Source organism: Callithrix jacchus, chromosome 3, assembly GCF_049354715.1.
Source record: "Callithrix jacchus isolate 240 chromosome 3, calJac240_pri, whole genome shotgun sequence".
In the NCBI taxonomy this organism is placed as follows: domain Eukaryota; kingdom Metazoa; phylum Chordata; class Mammalia; order Primates; family Cebidae; genus Callithrix; species Callithrix jacchus.
Window position 1 is genome coordinate 188693901 of NC_133504.1, and position 19978 is coordinate 188713878.

Consider the following 19978-nt stretch of genomic DNA (forward strand, 5'->3'; position numbering starts at 1 on the left):
CTTTTTATACTTTAATGACTCTGAGGTTGAACAGAGGATTGATTGATGAAAAAGAAAAATACTGTCCACTGGGTGGGGCTAGCGATGTGTTGGCTGCTGTCCTAGCTGCCTGGTCTGCTAGTCCATTTCCTTGAGAAATGGGATCTGAAGTTCCCTGGTGCCCTTTACAGTGTGTTGTATCGGACCGAGCACAGAAAGTCAACACCAAGACAAAAGTACGCCAAATTGCAGGGTTTATTGCCGGCGACCACGGAGGACTCACATCGCTCCAACCCGTGGCAGGGAAAGAAGGGTGACAAGACCTTTTTATACCAGCAAAACCACCTTCGGAGTGGGGGTGAAGAGTGGAGATGGGAATGAAAGTTTTCAGACATTTCGGGGGCTATAAATCACCTCCTAGGCTGAGACGAGGGTGAGGGGGCTCCGGACATTCCAAGGGCCAGGGGACTTTTGTCATTCCGATTGCCACGTAAGAGGTTTACAGAAGTTAAGATAAACATTAGTTTATACATTATTTGGTCAGGTGTGGGGTCCACATAATTTTAGTTGCTTGGCGCCAGGATGGAATTATCTGGGGGTGCTTACTCTGGTCATAACTGGTAAACAAAGGCCAGCAATTCTGGCAGTTACAGATAAGAGAAGGTATGCAGCTTTCCCTCTCTGCATTCTACAAAGTAAACTTAGCAGTTTACAGAGATCATGGCTAGCAGTCATTGTGAGGAGAATGGAAACAGTTTTGTCTCTTTATAAAATGGCAGTGTACAGGTTGTAACTCTAGGCCAGCTATATCACAAGTAGATGACCCCGGCCTTAGCTGGGAGAAGAGCAGCTTTAAGGAGGGCCTTTATAAAGAAGACTTGATAACGGAGGATCCTTGTGTAGGGAGAAAACCTCTTTCTGCCCACACGACAGCGTGGTGATGGAGGATGTGGAAGGCATGTTTGGAATCAGTATAGAGGTTTCCTCTGAGCCCTCTGGCCAGGGTAAGGGCACGTGTGTGTGCTATTAATTCAGCCTGTTGAGAAGTAGTAGATGGAGGGAGAGTGGCAGCTTCACTGATAGAGGTATGGGAAACAGCGCAGCCAGCCTTTCCTGGAGAGACGGCTTAGGTTTGGAAGAGCTGCCATCCATAAACCGTGTGTGATTAGAGTCTGGAATAGGGGAAAGCGGAAGCAGCAGTATGTACGAGGGACATGCAGTTGTGCGGTGCAGGAGTAGGGTTCGTGTTCGGTATTAGTGAGAGGCTGGATTCAAACCGGGGCCACGCGCAGTAGTCACAGTGGGCGTTTCAGACGTGGGGCAGATGGCAGCTGTGCAAGACGAGAAGAGGAGGTTAAAGCCCGGAGATTGTGGGAAGTGTATAAAGTCAGCGAAGCGTAGCCCGTGATTCTGAAAGCTTCCAGAAGAACTGGAGCGGCTGCCGCGGGGGCCGCACACACCGGGGCCCGCCTAGCACAGTGAGGTCCAGTTGTCTAGAGAGGAAAGCAGCAGGACACGGACCTGGCTCTTGGGTAAGAAGGCCAACCACGCAGGCCTGGATTGCAGCGGTACATAATGAAACGGGTTGAGACCCATCGGGAGGGCTACAGTAGGGGCCGTTTTAGAGCTGTCTTTAAGGAGCGAAAGGAGGAGTGAGGAAAGGATCCTCTACTGAGTTTATACAATGGCTTAGTTAGATTAGCAAAACCTGGTATCCAGAGGCGAAAGTAGCAGCCACACCCAGGAAGGAGAGAGCTGTTGTTTGCTAGAGGGGTGGGGTGTCAGAGATTAGCTGGACCCGATTGCCAGGGAGAGCTCAGGTGAGGATGATGCCCAGAGTGGTGACAGACACGGAAGAAATTGGGGCCAAACCCCCGGAGTTCTCCTAACAACACTCCTATCTTGCCTGTCCAAAAACCGGACAAGTCTTACCGGCTGGTTCAGGACCTCCGCCTTACCCGTGGAGTTGTCCTTGACACCCACCAGCTACAACAACGGCCCTGGACCGTCCTGCCCCAGGGTTTCAGGCACAGCCCACACTACTTCAGTCAGGCCTTGCTCACAACTCACTCTCTTTCTGCCCCTCGTCCCCACCTTATTCAAATTTGGGCCTTAGAAGGGGACACTTGTTATCCTTGAATGACCCAGAATGGAGGGGCTTTAGGGGCCCTGGTGAGCCCCTCCAGTGCCGCTGCATTGTTCAAAAGAAGCCCCTAGCCTCATGCGGCTGTTTCAATGTACATTAGTTAAATAAATTCAATTTCCCTTAAATCTAATTTACATCAGTTCCCTAGCTGCAGTAGCTACACTCAGTAGCCAAAAGTCAGTACTTTTCTGGGCAATGGCAGCAGAGAACGTTGCCATCCTCACAGAAAGTCCTAGAGGACGGCACTATGCAGACACGATTCCCAGCCACGGGCAGGAGGGCAGATCCTTGACTTCAGCCTGATCTCGCCAGCTTTCTCCCCGCTCCCTACACCCAGCGGCCTCTGGCTGGGGCCTGCTTCCCCCCAGAGAAACAGTCTGAGGCCGTTCTGCCATCTGCAGCATCATTCTCCTGACACACGCCCTAGTCTCAGTGACAGCTTCATTCAGCAGTTATTCATGGGGTATCTCCTGTGTACCAGAAAGGTCACTAGGGCTGTGGTGACGAATCAGACCGCGTTCCCAAGCTAAAGAAGCATATGTTCCAGAGAGAGGAGACAGCAAACAAACAAAGCTTGGTAACAGCAAGGAAACAAAACACGGCAGCGGCAAGCAAAGTGCGGGCCATTTGGTTGAGTGGTCAGGGAAGCCCTGCCTGGGGAGGGGACATTCCTGCTGATTTCTAAGTGGGAGAAGATCTGGGAATGCACATTCCAGGCAACAGGAACACCCAGTAGAAAGGCCTTAAGGTGGGAATGAACTTGTCAAGTTTGAAGGAAAGAAGACCTTTGTGGCAGGGCCATGGCAGGTGGAGGGAGAGGGCTGGGAAATGAATTTGGACAGAGAGGCAGGAACCAGGCTGTGTGGTGCTGGAGGCGTGGCCAGCAGGCAGGTTGACTGTATTCTTAGATCAGCAGCATGGTTTCCAGGAGGGCACTGACATGATCTTGTGCAGGGATACCAGCCCATATCCAACTGCAATTTCCCAGCTCCCCGCCACCAAACACCAGCTTCCCAGGCCTGCAAGTCTCTTGTGACCGCTCTCTGCTAAGCTCATGTGACATGCAGCCGAGAGGCAGGGACTGAGTCAGTCATGTCAGGACACGATAAAACCTCAGGGTCTCTAAAAGGCTGAGAAGCATGAGACCATGGAGCCTGGAAAACAAGAGACTTTTGAGGACTTGAGCCCAAAAATGATGTAACAGTTTTGGTGTCTGTGGAGAAATCAGGGGACACCTTGCCTCCCTGCCATTTTAGTTAAGCACATTACTTATCAGGCCGAATGAAAACACAGAAGTGAGCAAGCACGCCCACACTAACATCAGCGCCTGCCACACCGAGAGCCAGGTTCTAGCCCGTGCTGAGGTCCCAGGGGAGTGGCTGGATGGGTGGCAGATAGCTGAAAGGACACCGGGGGGTGTAGGCAGATGAGGAATGGTTTTCTTCTGCAGCTCTCTTGCACTGTCTCTGGCTGGGCTGCCTGCTCCCACTCTGCAGCTCCTGCAGCTCCCACGCCTGACGCTGCATTCCCTGGCCTGCAAGGCTGGCTCTCTCTTACAGGGTCAGAAACTTCACTCTCTCTCTTTGGCCACGAGCCATATGCAAAGCATCAGCAGGGTAGTTACACCTCTTGCAAACAACCGTGGCTCTGACCCAGGTGATGGCTACATAGCTGTGATTATATAACAAGCAGAGTAGACACCTTCCAGTTTATGTCAGTCCAGAAAGCATAACACGTGAGGTCACTACACTGGGTATCTGGAGTGAGACAGGGACTACTCCTTAAAGAGCTCAGTTTAGTGGGAGGCAGTTATGAAAACATATCCTTTCATGATGTGGAGCAATGCCTGGAGTGCTATGGAAACCCAGAGAGTCCCGGAATGTGTGTGTTTCAGGGGTTGGGGGAGTGGTGGTATGTGTGTCTATGCATGTCTCGCTAAGGAAGCCAGATGTGCTGCTACCGGAGTAAAAGCTACTGAAGATTTTAAGCAGAAGAGACAAGACCAGATTTCCTTCTGTCAATCACCAAGGGCAGTGTATGGGACAGATCAGACTGTGACACCAGAGGCAGGGAAATCCAGGAGGAAGGGTAAAACAACAGCCCAGGAAAAACATGAGCAGTGGAGGAGCTCATAAATATGCAGAAGCTGCAGGTTTCCGGTTTGGTGACTGGGTAGGGGAAACAGCAAGAAGTAGAGCTGTGGCCGGGCGCGGTGGCTCACACCTGTAATCCCAGCACTATGGGAGGCCGAGGTGGGTGGATCACGAGGTCAGGAGATCGAGACCATCCTGGTCAACATGGTGAAACCCCGTTTCTACTACAAATACAAAAAATTAGCTGGGCATGGTGGCGCGTGCCTGTAATCCCAGCTACTCAGGAGGCTGAGGCAGGAGAATTGCCTGAACCCAGGAGGTGGAGGTTGCGGTGAGCTGAGATCGCGCCATTGCACTCCAGTCTGGGTAACAAGCGCAAAACTTCCTCTCAAAAAAAAAAAAAGTAGAGCTGTACACAGGGGTGGGGACGGGTCGGGAAAGTTCCACTAACTGACCTCAACATTGGCAAAATAAATCTCAAAATTGATTGGGTTCTGCCTCACTTGCTGGTTTACCTCTGTGATGACCTTTGCAGAGAGAATCAAGAAAGGACTTTATTCTACCAGGAACAAACTGCTATACAAGCAGAAAATGAGCGCAGAATAACGAATTTCTCTTCTTTTCTGCAGTGTGAGTAAACCTTCCCTGACTCCTCCCCTCCCCGAGAAACTGTATCCTGTTTGCGAGTTTTGTAAGTTTAGAGATTCACGTGTTCTTGCTCTCTATAGCTGACAAATGACAGTTACTGGTTTCCACCTGAGCAACACGGGTCACTGTGACATGTCAGCAGGCCTGGATTGCAGCTTCCCCATAGCGAAGCACGCAGGGTAAGCCGTGCAAGGGAAAGACAGTGGCCATCTGCGCCATGTAGCACAAGTCATGCGTAAGCATAAGTTGTGAACCGGTCATTTTTGATAAACTGCCTTTGTTCTGCTCCTGCCTTTCACGTATGAAAATTAAGCTTGGTCTTAGTTCAGTGCTCAGTCTTTGGATGTGGGTCCACTGAGCTGGTGCACACCTTAATAAAATCCTCCTGTTCTATCCATCCGACTCTCTGGTCTCCTAATTTCCCATGACACTATAACCTAGGGAGCTACTTTGTTTTATTTTGTGTCCCTTATTTGGGCAGCCAGATCTTCTGAGGTCAGGACTCCCGCCAAGGATCTTCAAAAGTTGGTTCCCTTTAACTCAGTTGCAGTGGGTCCTCTCTCAACAACACCTTCCTTTAGAGACGGACAGCTTTAGAGAACACCCAGCCTCTCTCCGTGTGACCTCCGAACCCTGTTTGTGCTCTGTAACTGGAGAGCACGCCCAGTCGGTTCGACGTGTAATAAAACGGCAAGTTGTGTTTCAGTGGCCGTGAACTCCCAGGATGCAGGTCACATAACCTGAGCGCGCACAGATGAACTAAGTGTGCTGCGTTTGTAAACCTTTGGCCAACAGGAACTAAAAAGCCAACACAGGCAGAACCAAAGCATCCAGATCTAGAGACAGGGACCAAATTAAGAAGCAAGCCCCAAATCACCTCATTGCAAGATCCAATCAGATCCTGCCTCATTACCCTCTGTATATAAAAGCTGCCCCAGCCCCAGCTCCAGAGGCGGACTTGAACATTGCCTCCTGACCCCTAACCAGTCAGCTCCAGAGGCGGACTTGAACATTGCCTCCTGACCCCTAACCAGCCAGCTCCAGAGGCGGACATGAGCATCGCCTCCTGACCCCTAACCAGCCAGCTCCAGAGGCGGACTTGAGCATTGCCTCCTGACCCCTAACCAGTCAGCTCCAGAGGCGGACTTGAGCATTGCCTCCTGACCCCTAACCAGTCAGCTCCAGAGGCGGACTTGAGCATCGCCTCCTGACTCCTAACCAGTCAGCTCACAGTGATTCCTTTTCTCAAGAGCCACTGCCACAGTATTTCCTTCTACGCATGTCGAAGACCAGGCCTGTTGCTCCATAACATTGACTGTTGCAACATTTCCCATTCCACAGTCATTGTCTTGTCTATCCTTCTGCCTCTATTGCCGGCCTGAACGCTTCTCAAGGGCAGGGGCTCGTTTAGCTCTGCACCCTCAGCTTAGCCCAGGTCCCCACACATGTGGGCAGCTTAGGAAGAGTCATAATTCTTTGCCCTTTGGCTGCCCTAACCAGGCTAAATACCTTTGGCCAGTGTTGGGGCTGAACTGTGTCCCTAAAAGATATGTTGAGGTGCTTACCCCTGGCACCTGTGACCTTATTTGTTAAGGGGCCTCTGCAGATGTAATAAAGTTAAAATGAGGTCATATTGGAGTAGGGTTGTCCCTAATCCACTGTGAATGGTGCCCTTATTAGAAGAGGAAAAGAGATTCAGAGAAACACCACCACGTAACCACGCAGGCAGAAACTGAAGTGCTGGAGGCACAGGTCAAGGAATGCCAATGATTGCTGGCAACCACGCAAACTAGGGGAGAGGATGGATTCTCAGAGCCTTCAGGACTGTGAGAGAATCCGTGTGTGCTGTGTTAAGCCACCAGGTTTATGGTAATTTGTTATGGAAGCCTGAGAAAACTAACTCGGACAGCCGAAAAAGCAATTACTGTATGTGATCAAGCACTAAGGCGAGCAGGTGTGTCTGTGAGGATATATCTCATTTACCTTTTACTTAATTCCACCGACATTTGGTCTGTGCTCTTCTCTCTAATAAATCACATGATTTGAGTTAGTTTTCACTTCTCTGACTCTGACAGAGATCCATTAGGGAATGGCAAAATCCCAGTTGAGGGATTGGTGTACAAAAATAATTAAGAATATTGGAGGTTTTGGGATTTCACTAGAGATTCTGCAGACCAGCTGCTGATGATGTTGGACTAAATTGGCAGGATCCAACCTTCTCTGTTCCTCCTGGGGACATGCAGGTGCCAGGTGCCAGGTGACCTTCATACCTCATGGGATAACATTATGTTATTCTTATGAAGCAGTCATGGCTGTGCTCCGACTTAGGAAGGCACTGGCTGTAAGGCTCCCACTAAAAGCAAACCAGAACCCAAGTGGAGAAAAGTGGGCTTTCATAAGAGGACCCATGTTGAACTTTCACAAACGCCGGCTCCCTGACTGTCACCAGTAATCAGTGTCTGGAGTGTCCCTCACGTAAACAGACCACCAGGCGGGCTCTGTGTGGGCAACAAGGCCGTTCACTTCGCACTTGGGTGCAAGCCTGCCAAGTCCAAGAAAGGAGTTAGGCCAAGGGAGGAGAGGTGATTGGTTATATAGGTTGGGGCTAAAGGTGGTTATCTATCTAGGGGAGGGGAAGGGCGTCAGGGGATGCAGGATCACAAGGGTAGGGGTCATTTATTACAAATAGGCATGATCATAAGGTTGGGGAGTATCGGTTGCAGTCCCCACCCTTATGATCATGCCTGTTTGTAATAAATGGGGACAGGGCGGTAGATTACATAGTTACAGGGGTGGGAGTCTTGAGAGACCCAGTGTGCCGGAGGAAATTTTTGCAAAGCTGAACAGGAACAATGGGTGCAGGTTACAGAGCGATTACTTGAGGCAGGAACAAGTTTTCACTTCTTTCTGTAGCCACGGGGTTACTTGTGGTTACTCCAGCCTTTCTGGCTCCTGGGGACCATCCAGAGGTGTACGTGCAGGTCACCAAGGCTAAGACGGCCAGGCTTGGACTTGGAAACCTAACAATCAGTACTGAGGACAACGGGTTCCAGACACACCTGCTGGCTGTTAGAGTCTATAAACATACCACCTCCAGAATTCTCTCAAAACAGTTCAGATCGCACTTTGGGAGGCCGAGGCGGGTGGATCACGAGGTCAAGAGATCGAGACCATCCTGGTCAACATGGTGAAACCCCGTCTCTACTAAAAATACAAAAAAATTAGCGGGGCATGGTGGCGCGCGCCTGTAATCCCAGCTACTCGGGAGGCTGAGGCAGGAGAATTGCCTGAACCCAGGAGGCGGAGGTTGCGGTGAGCCGAGATCGCGCCATTGCACTCCAGCCTGGGTAACGAGAGCGAAACTCCGTCTCAAAAAAACAAACAAACAAACAAACAAAAACAGTTCAGATCAAGTTACTATCAGGCAGCAATGCCCCTGGGTGGATCCCCAGGGAACAAAACAAATGTCAAACTCCTCATCCACAGACTCAAGTCGAAACCCTGCCAGGGAAACCAAAAGCAGGAAAGGAGGTGCCCTCAAGCCACTCTCATTTCCGGTCCCAGCACCCCGCCCCATGACGTCAACGTACCGCGCCACAGAGCTGCATCATCTCGGCGCGCCGCTGCCGGGGCTCTACACTTGGCGATTGCCATGGCGGAGGTGGGCCGGGTCGCGGTGAGCGACCCAGGCGCGCTGCTCCCACGGGGCTTCTGGGCTGCGGTGGAGGTGTGGCTGGAAAGGCCGCATGTGGCCAACAAACGGCTGTGCGGCGCCCGCCTGGAGGCCCGCCGGAGCGCCACCCTGCCCAGCGCTGAGGCCTGCGGCCAGGGGACGAGCGCAGGCCCCGAGCAGAAGGAGCGGGGTCCGGGACCCGGCCAAGGTTCCCCCGGAGAGGGCCCGGGCCCCAGGCCGCCATCAGGACCCAAGCAGGGCACGGCGTGTTGCGAAAGTGAGGAGGCCCAGGGCCAGTGCCAGCAAGAGGAGGCACAGAGGGAAGCCGCCTCAGCGCCCTTGCGAGACCCCGGGCACCCCGGCCATATTGAAGGAGAGGAGGGCGACTTCCCCGCCGCGGATCTGGATTCGCTCTGGGACGATTTCTCCCGAAGTCTCTCCCGTGGCAATTCGAAGCTGCTGTCCTTCCTCACCTGCTCCGGGGCGGGATCGCAGCCAGAGGCGCAGCGTGAGCTCGACGTGGTTCTCAGAACCGTCATCCCGAAAACTGGCCCTCAGTGCCCGATTACAGCTCCCAGGAGGGAAATGGTTGTGCAAGGTCAGAGTGTTTTCATAGTAGACGGATATGATCAGATTAAAAAGCATTCATGGAACCGCGGGGTCAATGAAAAGGTCCTAAGGGTACCTCTTATGCCCGTTCCTGTGCGATGTCCTAGGGAGGTTGTTAGGTGTGTGTGTGTTGAGTGGGCGCGTAGAAATCTGTGTCATTAGTAGAAGATGGGATAATTGATTGGGGTGGTGTCTGGAAGGCTTCAGAGAGACAGTGAGGGACCAGCTGGTTATTGCATGATAACTAGGAGTTTGGCAGGTCCGGCTGTAGGTGTAAACGGAGCTGTTTATGCTGAGACAGGTCGCTGTGGAAGAGCATAGAGACTGGCTGGATGGGAACCTACTAGTTCTCAGTATTTGTTAAATCTCTGGCATTTATTTTTACCGCCCATGACATTGACATTTCAGCCTCAGCCACTTCTTTCCTCAAACTTTCTTCAGCAGTCTGTGTTTTCTATTGCCACTGCAAATTTAACGGTCACAACACAAAGTTAATTATCTCCCTCAATTCTGTAGGTCAGGAATCCCTGTTGGCTCTGCTGGTTTCTCTGCGTCTCTCTCACAAGGCCAAAATCAAAGAGTCTGCTGGCTGGGCTCTTACCTGGAGGTTCTGTGAAGGAATCTGTTCCCAGGCTCATTCGCCTTGTTGGTAGAATCCAATTTTTTGTGTAGGCCTGGGGTCCTCTTTCCCTTGCTGGCTGTCAGTTCCTAGAGGCCTCTCTGGTTCTTCCATGCAGCTTCTGACATCTCAGAGCCAGCAATGGGGTTGAATCCTTCTCACACTTAGAATCTCTCTGTCTTCCTCTCCTGCTGCTTCTCCTTTGCCTCCAGCTGGAGAAAATTCTCTGCTATTCATGACCCATGAAGTTAGACTGGGCCCACCCGGGTAATCCAGAGTACTCTTCCCTCTTGAGACCTATAACCATAATCATGTTTGCAAAGTGTCCGTTTTGCCACATAATGCAGTATATTCTCAAGTCCTGGGGATTAGGGCATGGACACTTTCGGGAGGCTCTGGTGCCTACCGCAGGCAGCAGTTGCTGGTAGGTACATGGTCCCCTGTGACAGCTCCCAGTACTGTCTGCCTCTGTGCCTTTGTAAGGCTCTGGGTGTCCCTTCCTCCAGGGGATCTCTCGGACCCTGCCAGTCCAGTCTAGTTTAGGAGTTCTTCCAGCTCTTATCAACTGTGTTCTAATCTTAACCATTTTACAGTGTCCATCCACTGGGCTGAGAGGCTCGGAGAAGCAGTGCCCGTGAGGTCTTCATGTGTAGACTTAGCTGAAGAGAGGGGCAGGACTGAATTTTTCCTTTCTTCCTCTCAGGGAGGCAGTGTTCCCTGTCAATAAGGAGTGCTTTTTCAGGATTGCTTTCTATATTCAGCTCCCTCCAGGAAGGCTCACCAGAAGACTTATGTCCTCCATGGAGTATAGACAGCCTGGGTTTGAATTTTGGTCTTGCCAGTGATAAGCTGTGTGGCTGTGGGCAGGTTATAGAGCCTCTCCGTGTCTCAGTGTCTTCATTTGTAAAATAGGTTAATAATAAAATCTCTTAGAGTCACTGGAAGAGTTAAATGGAATTAATATATTGTCAATTGCTTAGAGTAATTCCTGGCACCCGATAAGTACCTAATGAATGCTACCTGCTGTTGGTGTGAAGTGGAGATGCTCTGGCAACTCCTGTGTATTTCGTGGCCCTATTCTGGGTAAGCTCTGAAGGTCTTAAAAGTAATGTGACTGTTCGAGCCCAGCCGGGCCAACATAGTGAAACCCCGTCTCTACTAAAAATACAAAAATTGGCCAGGTGTAGTGGCGGGCACCTGTAATCCCACCTACTCAGGAGGCTGACGCCAAGGTGGCCAGAGGTTACGGTGAGCTGAGATCACGCCACTGCATTCCAGCGACAGAGCGAGACTCAACTCCCTCCCCCACAAGAAAAAAAGGGAAGAAAGGGTAACACGACTAAGAGATCTTAGATGTTGGTAGCAGGCGACAGGACGACACAGTGGTTAAGAACTGGACCTCTTCAGTCAGGCAGGAGCCTTCAGTTTGAGGCTGTATGGACTTGAAACAGACGACTTCATATTCTTAACGCCTGCTTTTCTCACCTAGAACAGAGGGTTCAAGCGGGACAGTTTTGGGTTCTGACTCAGCAGTTTGTCATTCAAACATCACATTTTCACTTATTTGGGGGGTCTAAAAATCAAAACAATGGAATTCATGGACATAGAGAGTGGAAGGATGGTCACCAGAGGCTGGGAAGGGGATGGGAGGGTTGGGGCGAGGCGGGATGGTTACAGTGTACAGGAAAAATAGAATATGGAAAAGACCTACTATGTGATAGTCCAATGGGGGGTTAGAGTCAATAGTAACTTAATTGTACTTTTTTTTTTGAGATGGAATCTCGCTCTGGGGCCCAGGCTGGAGTGCAGTGGCACTGTCTCAGCTCACTACAACCTCTACCTCCTGGGTTCAAGCAATGCTCCTACTCAGCCTCCCAGGTAGCTGGGGTTACAGGCATGTGCCACCAAAGCCTACTAATTTTTGTATTTTAAGTAGAGACAGGGTTTCACCATGTTGGCCAGGCTGATCTCCAACTCCTGACCTCTTGTGATCCATCTACCTCAGCTTCCCAAAGTGCTGGAGTTACAGGCCTGAGCCACCGTGCCTGGCCATAACTGTACATTTTTAAATAACTTTAAAAGAGTGTAATTGGATTGTGTAACACAAAGGCCAAATGTTTGAGGGGACAGACACTGCACTCTCCATGATGTGATAAGTTCACGTCGCATGTCTGTAGCAAAGCATTTCACATACCCCATGCATGTATGCACCTGCTATGCACCCACAAAAATGAAAAATTAAAAAAATGGAATGTGTCATTGTTTAGTGACAACACTGACAGCGGATTTGGGGTTGCAACACTGGTCAGGGAGGGCGGGATGCTGCTGGCATCTAGTGGGTTGGGCCAGGGCTTCTGCTCAGCATCCTACAGGGCACAGGACAACTCCCCACAATCAGCAGTTATGCAGCCACAAATGCCAGTGATGCCCAGGTTGAGACACCCTGATCCAGAGGGTGCTGAAAATGATACTGATGATAAAGTTGCGAGTTTTATTTTACTTGATTTATTTTTTGTATAAATAAGGTCTTACTATGTTGCTCAGTCTGGTCTTAACTTCTGGCCTCAAGTGAGCCTCCCACCCTGGCCTTCCATAGTGCTGGGAGAACAGGCGTCGGCCACCTGTCTGATCCTGTTGCGGCTTTTCAGTGAGGTGATTCATGGAAAGAACGATGCATTGTGTCAGTCCTCTTCCCTCTGGTCTCACTCACAGTAACAGCTGTACTTTCGCGAACTGCAAGGCCCTGTGTGACCTTGGTTTGGGTCACACCAAGGCCCTTTGTGACCTGGTTGGGCCCTGTTTCCCTTTGGTTTCACTTCCTACCACTTGTCACCTTGTCCACACCACTCCATTCTCCTGAGCACACTCCTTCCCCAGGGCCTTTGCAGTTGCTGCTCCTGTGTTGGAAACACTTCTTCCAGGTGCCCCGTGGCACACTCCCTGACCTCCTTGGGTTCTCTGCTCAAACGTCACATTATTAGGGAGGCCTTCCCCGGCCGCCCTGGATTCTGTAGCAGTAGACGCTGATTGTCAGAGCTTTCTTGCCCCCACACTGCTTGCTCTCGGTCTGAATCCACTCAGCCCCTTCAGCTGTGCTCCCCTCCGGCAGGCCTTGTTCTTTCACCTGCTGTGGAAGGTGAGCTACAGTTGTACATACTTGGCTTGTGAAGCATATATTCCTCTTTAACTGAGATTTTGCTGTTTTTTTAATATCAAAGGTAAACATGATTGATTTTAGAGATAGAACTTTATATAGTCCAGGCGCGGTGGCTCACACCTGTAATCCCAGCACTTTGGGAGGCCGAGGCGGGTGGATCACAAGGTCAAGAGATCAAGACCATCCTGGTCAACATGGTGAAACCCCGTCTCTACTAAAAATATAAAAAATTAGCTGGGCGTGGTGGTGTGCGCCTGTAGTCCCAGCTACTCATGAGGCTGAGGCAGGAGAACTGCCTGAACCCAGGAGGTGGAGGTTGCGGTGAGCTGAGATCGCACCATTGCACTCCAGCCTGGGTAACAAGAGCGAAACTCCGTCTCAAAAAATAAAAAAAAAAAAGGAGCTTTATATAGCCAAACCATAAGTATCCACAGAAACTGGTAGAATACTGTACATTTAGCTTAGGAATATGCCACTCTGCTTATGTTTTGATGGGAAGGTGAGTACGAAGTCCCTTCATGCAGCGAGGGCTCCGCTCAACATAGGGCCATTGTTAGGAAGGCCTGGAGTGATGTCACTTTGCTGAACTGGCTTCTGATGGTTGAGCAGGATTCTGTGCCTTGCTCACACCCAAAGGTCTTGGCCAGGCTGTGGCAGACACTCAGCTAGAGCAGAGGTCCCCTGTTCTCTCTGATGTAGCTCTTGGGTTCCGATAGAGTCCATGTTGGCTGGCCCTTTCCTCAGGTCCTGGCTCGTGCGCCCCCAGCAGATGCTTGCAGAGAATGGCTGCTGTGTGCCTGGCACATTCTCGGCTCCCGTGAATGAAAGGCAGAAGCTCCTCTCCTGGAGTGCCGTCGGGAACAGAGTGCTGGGTAGAGCGCGAGACTGAACACGTCAGGTTGACTACTCTCTGTTTGTAATACTGCTGCTGATGAGGTGGTGGCGAGGCAGCTGTAATTTCTCATTCTTTTCCTTTTCTTTCCAGATGTCCTCAATGGAACTGTAACGTTTTTGCCTTTGGAAGAAGATGATGAGGGGAACTTAAAGGTTGAGATGAGCAATGTGTATCAGATTCAGCTGAGTCACAGCAGAGGCGAATGGTAGGAGCTGGACGGTGGTGTGATGGTTGCCGTCGAGGGTTTCTTTAGGTGGCTACAGGATTCTGGGTTGCCAGAGAGCTTAAGGTCCTGTCTCTGAGGTGGTTGTGGTTATGAGGAATGCATTGCCAGCTCGTGTGCCCATGCCACGTTGCTCTTCCTGTTGGCGCCTGGCCTGGAGTTTGGGTGGTCACAGCCCGGCTGGGGTCTCTGGTCTCTACCCTCCCTGTGGCTGTGATGGTCAGCAGCCCTCAGTGTTAGTTCCGGAGTCAAGTAAACTCAAATGCCTTTATTGTTATTATTATTATTACTATTACTGTTATTACTGAGACAGAGTCTTGCTCTGTCGCCCAGGCTGGAGTGCAGTGGCGCCATGTCGTTTCACTATAACCCCTGCCTCCTCCGTTCAAGTGATTCTCATGCCTCAGTCTCCCAAGTAGCTGGAACTATAGGCACCCACCACCATACTCAGCTAATTTTTAGTAGAGACAGGGTTTCACCCTGTTGGCCAGGCTGGTCTCAAACTCCTGGCCTCAAGTGATCCACCTGCCTTGGCCTCCCAAAGTGCTGGGAGTACAGGCGTGAGCCACCGTGCCCAGTCTATTTTGTTATTTTTTATGACTTAGTAATGGGGAATAGATGGCGCTTCCTTGTGCAGTGAGTCCGTGATGCTTGTTATAAAGCAGCAGTTTCATAAGCAGCCTCAATTCCGTGTGATATTTGGGTCTGTGCAAAAAGGATGCGATTTAATTCACACCGGGTTTTTCTTTTGAGATGGAGTTTTTGCCCTTGTTGCCCAGGCTGGAATGCAGTGGTGCGATCTCGGCTCACCGCAACCTCCACCCCCCTGGGTTCAAGCGATTCTCCTGCCTCAGCCACCTGAGTACCTGTAACTACAGGCTGCGCACCATGCCCGGGTAATTTTGTATTTTTAAAAGAAACAGGGTTTCTCCATGTTGGTCGGGCTGGTCTCAAACTCCTGACCTCAGGTGATCTGCCTGTGTTGGCCTCCCAAAGTGCTGGGATTACAGGTTTGAGCCACCACGCCCGGCTCCATTTGGTATTTTTAAAATGAAAAAGTCAGAGGAGGAGTGAATTCATTCATTACTCGTCAGCTGGTGTTTTCCTGAGCGCCACTTCCAACCTGTACTTTCTGAAACAGTCTTGGGGCTAACATCTGAGCGACTGGAAGCCTGGGCTTCCTAGAAAGCAAGGGTTATGGGAGAAGAGTGGGTTTCCCACCAGCAGCGTGGCCCTGGGTGTGCACTCTGCCTTCTGGCCTTCCGTCCGCTCACCTTGAAATGGGCTGAATCAATCCTGAGCCTCTGGGGAGGCGGCAGGGCTGGGCCTCACCTGGACCTTTGCAGCTTTCGAGCTTGAAAGGGGTGTCAGGCCCTGTAGCACAAAGCCCTTTGAGACCCACCCAGAGGTTCCCTCGAGTTGTCAGGGGATCCTGCCCCAATGTCCCTTCCTGCCAGCACGCATTTGTTGGAGAGTGAGGGGTGAGGGCAGGCACCAGGAGAAACCAGGCTTCCCTGTGCCAGGCACCTCTGTGGTCCTCTACCATCTTGTTAGCTATTTAGTACTGTCCAAAGGTGCTTCTTGTTTTTCCAGCTTTTGAAGTTGTTTCCAGTGAGAGGGTTCATCTGGATTGTCTAAGGCACTGTGGCTGGAAATAGAAATTTCAACTTTTAACATTGGCCATTTTGCCAAATGCCAACTTTTAACATTGGTCTTTTGCCAAATGCCGGTTCTGAACGTGACTAATTTTGCCATTATCCCTGTGCGGGGGTCATGCTGCTGCCGTGCCCTCAGCATGCCTGTCGGGCCCTCCAGCTCTGCCCCCCTCACCCAGCCGCTGCGTTCTGCTTATTCTTAGGAATGTCTGCTGAATGTGACTTTTATCATAGCTTTCTCTCAGTGACCCATTGACCCCGCAAACTGAATGCCCTCCCCTCCTGTGCTGCCCCAGTTGCAGCCCTGGACAGTGTATTTTATCTGTGTGCGCATCTGTCCTGCCAGTGTCCCCAAGGATTTTGAGCTTTTTCAGTCATTCACTGAATTCATCCATAAACAGTGCCTGCTATGTGTCGGCACTGCTGGGGCCTGGGGGTGGAGCAGCAAGTAAGACAGGCAGCAGCCCCGCCGTCAGGGCCTTCTGATGGCAGAAGGCATGTGGAAGGCAAGGTAAGCCAGCAAAATGCAGGGTGGCCTTTATCTGTGGCTGAGCACTTCGCCTTCTGGCAGGTGGCTAGCTGGTAAGCCAGTATACTCATTTGAGTTGCTGTGTGAAAATGCATAAAGAATAGAAACGTTAGGAAAATCCTTGGACACTTAGAATCTGGCCCCTTGTGCGTGAAGCAGAAGGAGAGAGTCCTTTATTTGTCTGGCTGTGGACTTCACAGTTGTGTAAATATGTTCTTAACAAAGTTTGCAAGGAAGGAGGGATCGATCCTTTGTGCTTTTTCAATGTTTTCCTCTAGTAGATGAAAATTCTGTAAAAAGTTCTAGTTCGTTTCATGTTTTTGGTAATATTTTATAATTATAGATAGCTTCTGTTCTCTTGGTAAATAAATGGATAATTTTAAAATAAGAACTGAACATGTCTGTGCTTATTCATATTTCTCTTGTTTTTAAAGGTTCATATCTGTTTTAATTTTCTGTCCAGAAAGATGGCATTCAGATGGAATTGTATATCCCAAACCCACGTGGCTTGGAGAACAGCTGCCGGCCAAGCTGGCCAGGTGGTGTGTACAGAACAGGAAGAGTGGCTTTAAGAGCACCCTTTCCCTCATCTCCATAATGAAGTACAGCAAGGCTTACCAGGAGCTTAAGGAGAAGTATAAGGAAATGGTTAAGGTAATTCTGGTGAAGAATAGCTACCGTTATTTTCCCCCTGCATGGTCTCGCTCTGTCACCCAAAGGAAGGGCTGGAGTGAAGTGGCACGATCTCAGCTCACTGCAACCTCCGTGTCCCGGATTCAAGCGACTCTTCAGCTTCAGCCCCTCCAGCAGCTAGCACTGCAGGCACACACCACCACGCCTGGCTAGTTTTTTGTGTTTTTAGTAAAGATGTCGTTTCACCGAGTTGCCCAGACTGGTCTTGAACTCCTGAGCTCGGGCAATCCGCCTGTCTTGGCCTCCCGAAGTGCTAGGATTAGAGGTGTGAGCCACTGTACCCGGCACCCCCTTCATTTAAATGAGGTAAAATAATCAAACTCTGCCGGGTGAAGTTGTTCTCCCTGTTGCAGGCTGCGCTTTGACACACTTGGGTGCACACAGCAAAACATAGGCAGATACATGAGGGAAAAGGATTGATCTTTACTTGTCTGTTGTTTGTTTTCAAGAGACCCTCTAGGGAAATATTTAATGGAAAAGTAAGGGAACCTTGAACAAAATGGCTAAATTACCATAATTCTTTGTATAAACTTAAAGGTATTTTAAGAAAATATATGAAAAATTAAAATACAAAAGAGCAGTTCCAACAAGGAAATAATTTCCAGATAACACGTGCTTAAACCTTCTAAGATGTAAAATCTGTGATAAGAAAGGTCAGTGTATTTATGCCCAGCTCAAGATGGAAAGCGTCAGAGCTGTTTTCTCTCTCTAGTTCCCGTCTTCCTCCCTCTCCTAGGAGTAACCACAATTTGTCATTTCTGTGTTTTGGCTTGGGGTTTTTTTTTTTTTTTTTGAGACAGAATCTCACTGTCACCGAGGCTGGAGCGCAGCGGAGTGATCTTGGCTCACTGCAGACTCAACCTCCTGGGCTCAAGCTGTTCTCCCAGCTCAGCCTCCCTAGTAGCTGGGACCACAGGTGCATGCCACCATGCCTGGCTAATTTTTTGTAGAGGGGAAGTTTTGTCGTATTTCCCAGGCTGTTCTCAAACTATTAGGCTCAAGTGATCTGCCCACTTTGGCCTCCCAAAGTGCTGGGATTACAGGTGTGAGCCACTGTGCCTGGCCTCCATGTGTTTTTGGTTTTTTTTTTCGAGATGGAAGTTTCGCTCTTGTTACCCATGCTGGAGTGCAATGTTGTGATCTTGGCTCACCGAAACCTCCACCCCCTGGGTTCAAGCAATTCTCCTCCTGAGTAGCTGAGTAGCTGGGACTACAGGTACTCACCACCACGCCCAGCTAATTTTTGTATTTTTAGTAGAGATGGGTTTTCACCATGTTGACCAGAATGGTCTCGACCGCTTGACCTCGTGATCCACCTGCCTCAGCCTCCCAAAGTGCTGAGATTATAGGCGGGAGCCACCACGCCCAGCCCCGTGTGATTTTTTAACCAGTCACCTCTTGCTCTGTACCAAAAGCACCCCCAAAGTCACAGGCTTAAAGCTGTGGCCTTTCATCATTGCTGAAGCACCTGAGGCTCCCAGGGGTTGGCTGACTGAGGCTGTGCTCCCTCCCACATCCTGACCTCGTGGTCCTTTACCATCTTGTTAGCTGTTTAGTACTGTCCGGAAGGTACTTGTTATGTTTTCCAGCTTTTGAAGTTGTTTCCAGTGAGAGGGTCCGTCTGGGTCGTCTGAGCCACTGCGGCTGGAAACAGAAATTTCAGCTTTTACCATTGGCCATTGGTTTTACTGTTTTGGCAAATGCCAGTTCTGAACGTGACTGATTTTAACACCGAGAGTTCATTTTTGCACAGCTGGTGCTTTACAGTGTCGAGAGCAGCTTGATGACCCTGCCTGTTAGCTGAGGCTTGGACTTCACCCCTGTCTGACAGGTGGGGCGGTGGCAGCCACGGATGGACCAGGGCTGGAGCGCTGGTCCTAATCTGTGGCTCACAGCTTTCACTGCTCCACGTGCTGGCCCTGGTTTCCTTGTTCACTGCCCTTACCTGCATGAACAGTGAGCACAGTGGAGCTGTGTTTCCTCTGCGTCCACTCTCTCAGCTAAACATCTGGTGTACGTTCTGTTGATTGTGAAATCTGCTTTGGATTGCATTGTTCTTGGCAGGCCTTGTTTCTCTAGGTAAATCGTTCATTGTAAGAAACCAGTTGTGAATTCTTGCCTTTGAGCTTGTATTTTCTATTTTAGTGCACAATGAGCTCAGTGGATTTATGCTTTACGGGGATACTTAAGTATTGGGAAATGGTGGTGGGGAAACTGAACGATTGACATTCGTGCTTCAAACTGTCTTAGGTGTGGCCTGAAGTAACTGACCCTGAGAAGTTTGTGTATGAAGACGTAGCTATTGCAGCGTACCTGCTGGTAAGAGCGCGCACGATCCCAGGTGTCTGGGGTGGGGAGGCGTGAATGAAGGCTGCTACAGGCAGATGCTACCCGTAGTGAGGGGCAGTTTCCAAATCCGTGACTTCCAGTGCTCACAGTTCTGCCAGCCAAGGTTGGTCATGCATGTAATGGTCTGACTTCATGGGGTCCTGCTGATGCGTGTAGGAACAAGTTTGGATTGAGGCTTGACCTCAGGTTCAAACACTGTCGGTCCCCTATCAGCAGTCATTGTGGAGGCACTGGCTGGCGCTGGAAGCACTCAGGAGCACATGTCCTCCTGCCCTGGCCTAGGGCCTTCTAGCCCTTTCCTCTGCTGGCGTGCTGGTTAGCTACAATTGGGCATGCCCTCTGATTTTTATAGTCTTCGTTTTCTTATCTATAAGCATGTTTAAAGTAGGCGGGGCTTGGTGGCTCATGCCTGTAATCCCAGCACTTTGGGAGGCCGAGGCCAGTGGATCACTTGAGGTCAGAAGTTTGAGGCCAGCCTGACTAACATGGTGAAACCTCGTCTCTACTAAAAATACAAAATTAGCTGGGTGTGGTGTTACGCGCCGTAGTTCCAGCTACTTGGGAGGCTGAGGCAGGAGGATTGATTGAATCTGGGAGGCGGAGGTTGCAGTGAGCCGAGATCGTGCTATCGCACTCCAGCCTGGGCGACAGGGCAAGACTCCATCTCAGATAAAGAAGGAATGTTTAGAGTAGATAATTTCCAGTGTCCT

General features: G+C 50.3%; 1 protein-coding gene across 4 annotated transcripts in view; it reads left to right on the plus strand.

The window, feature by feature from the left end:
- Positions 1 to 8502: 8502 nt before the first annotated feature.
- The window catches only part of TRMT44 (tRNA methyltransferase 44 homolog), a 43088-nt gene continuing 31612 nt past the window's right edge, over positions 8503 to 19978 (plus strand). The window contains exons 1-4 of one of the 4 annotated variants that reach the window (XM_054253519.2): positions 8503 to 9137; positions 13910 to 14024; positions 16661 to 16880; positions 19170 to 19238. In XM_054253519.2, coding sequence (XP_054109494.2) covers positions 8519 to 9137; positions 13910 to 14024; positions 16661 to 16880; positions 19170 to 19238 — 1023 coding nt within the window. In that variant the 5' untranslated portion in view covers positions 8503 to 8518. The remainder of the gene's footprint in view (positions 9138 to 13909; positions 14025 to 16660; positions 16881 to 19169; positions 19239 to 19978) is intronic. The other 3 variants (XM_054253520.2, XM_054253521.2, XM_054253522.2) reach the window with 3 other exon arrangements.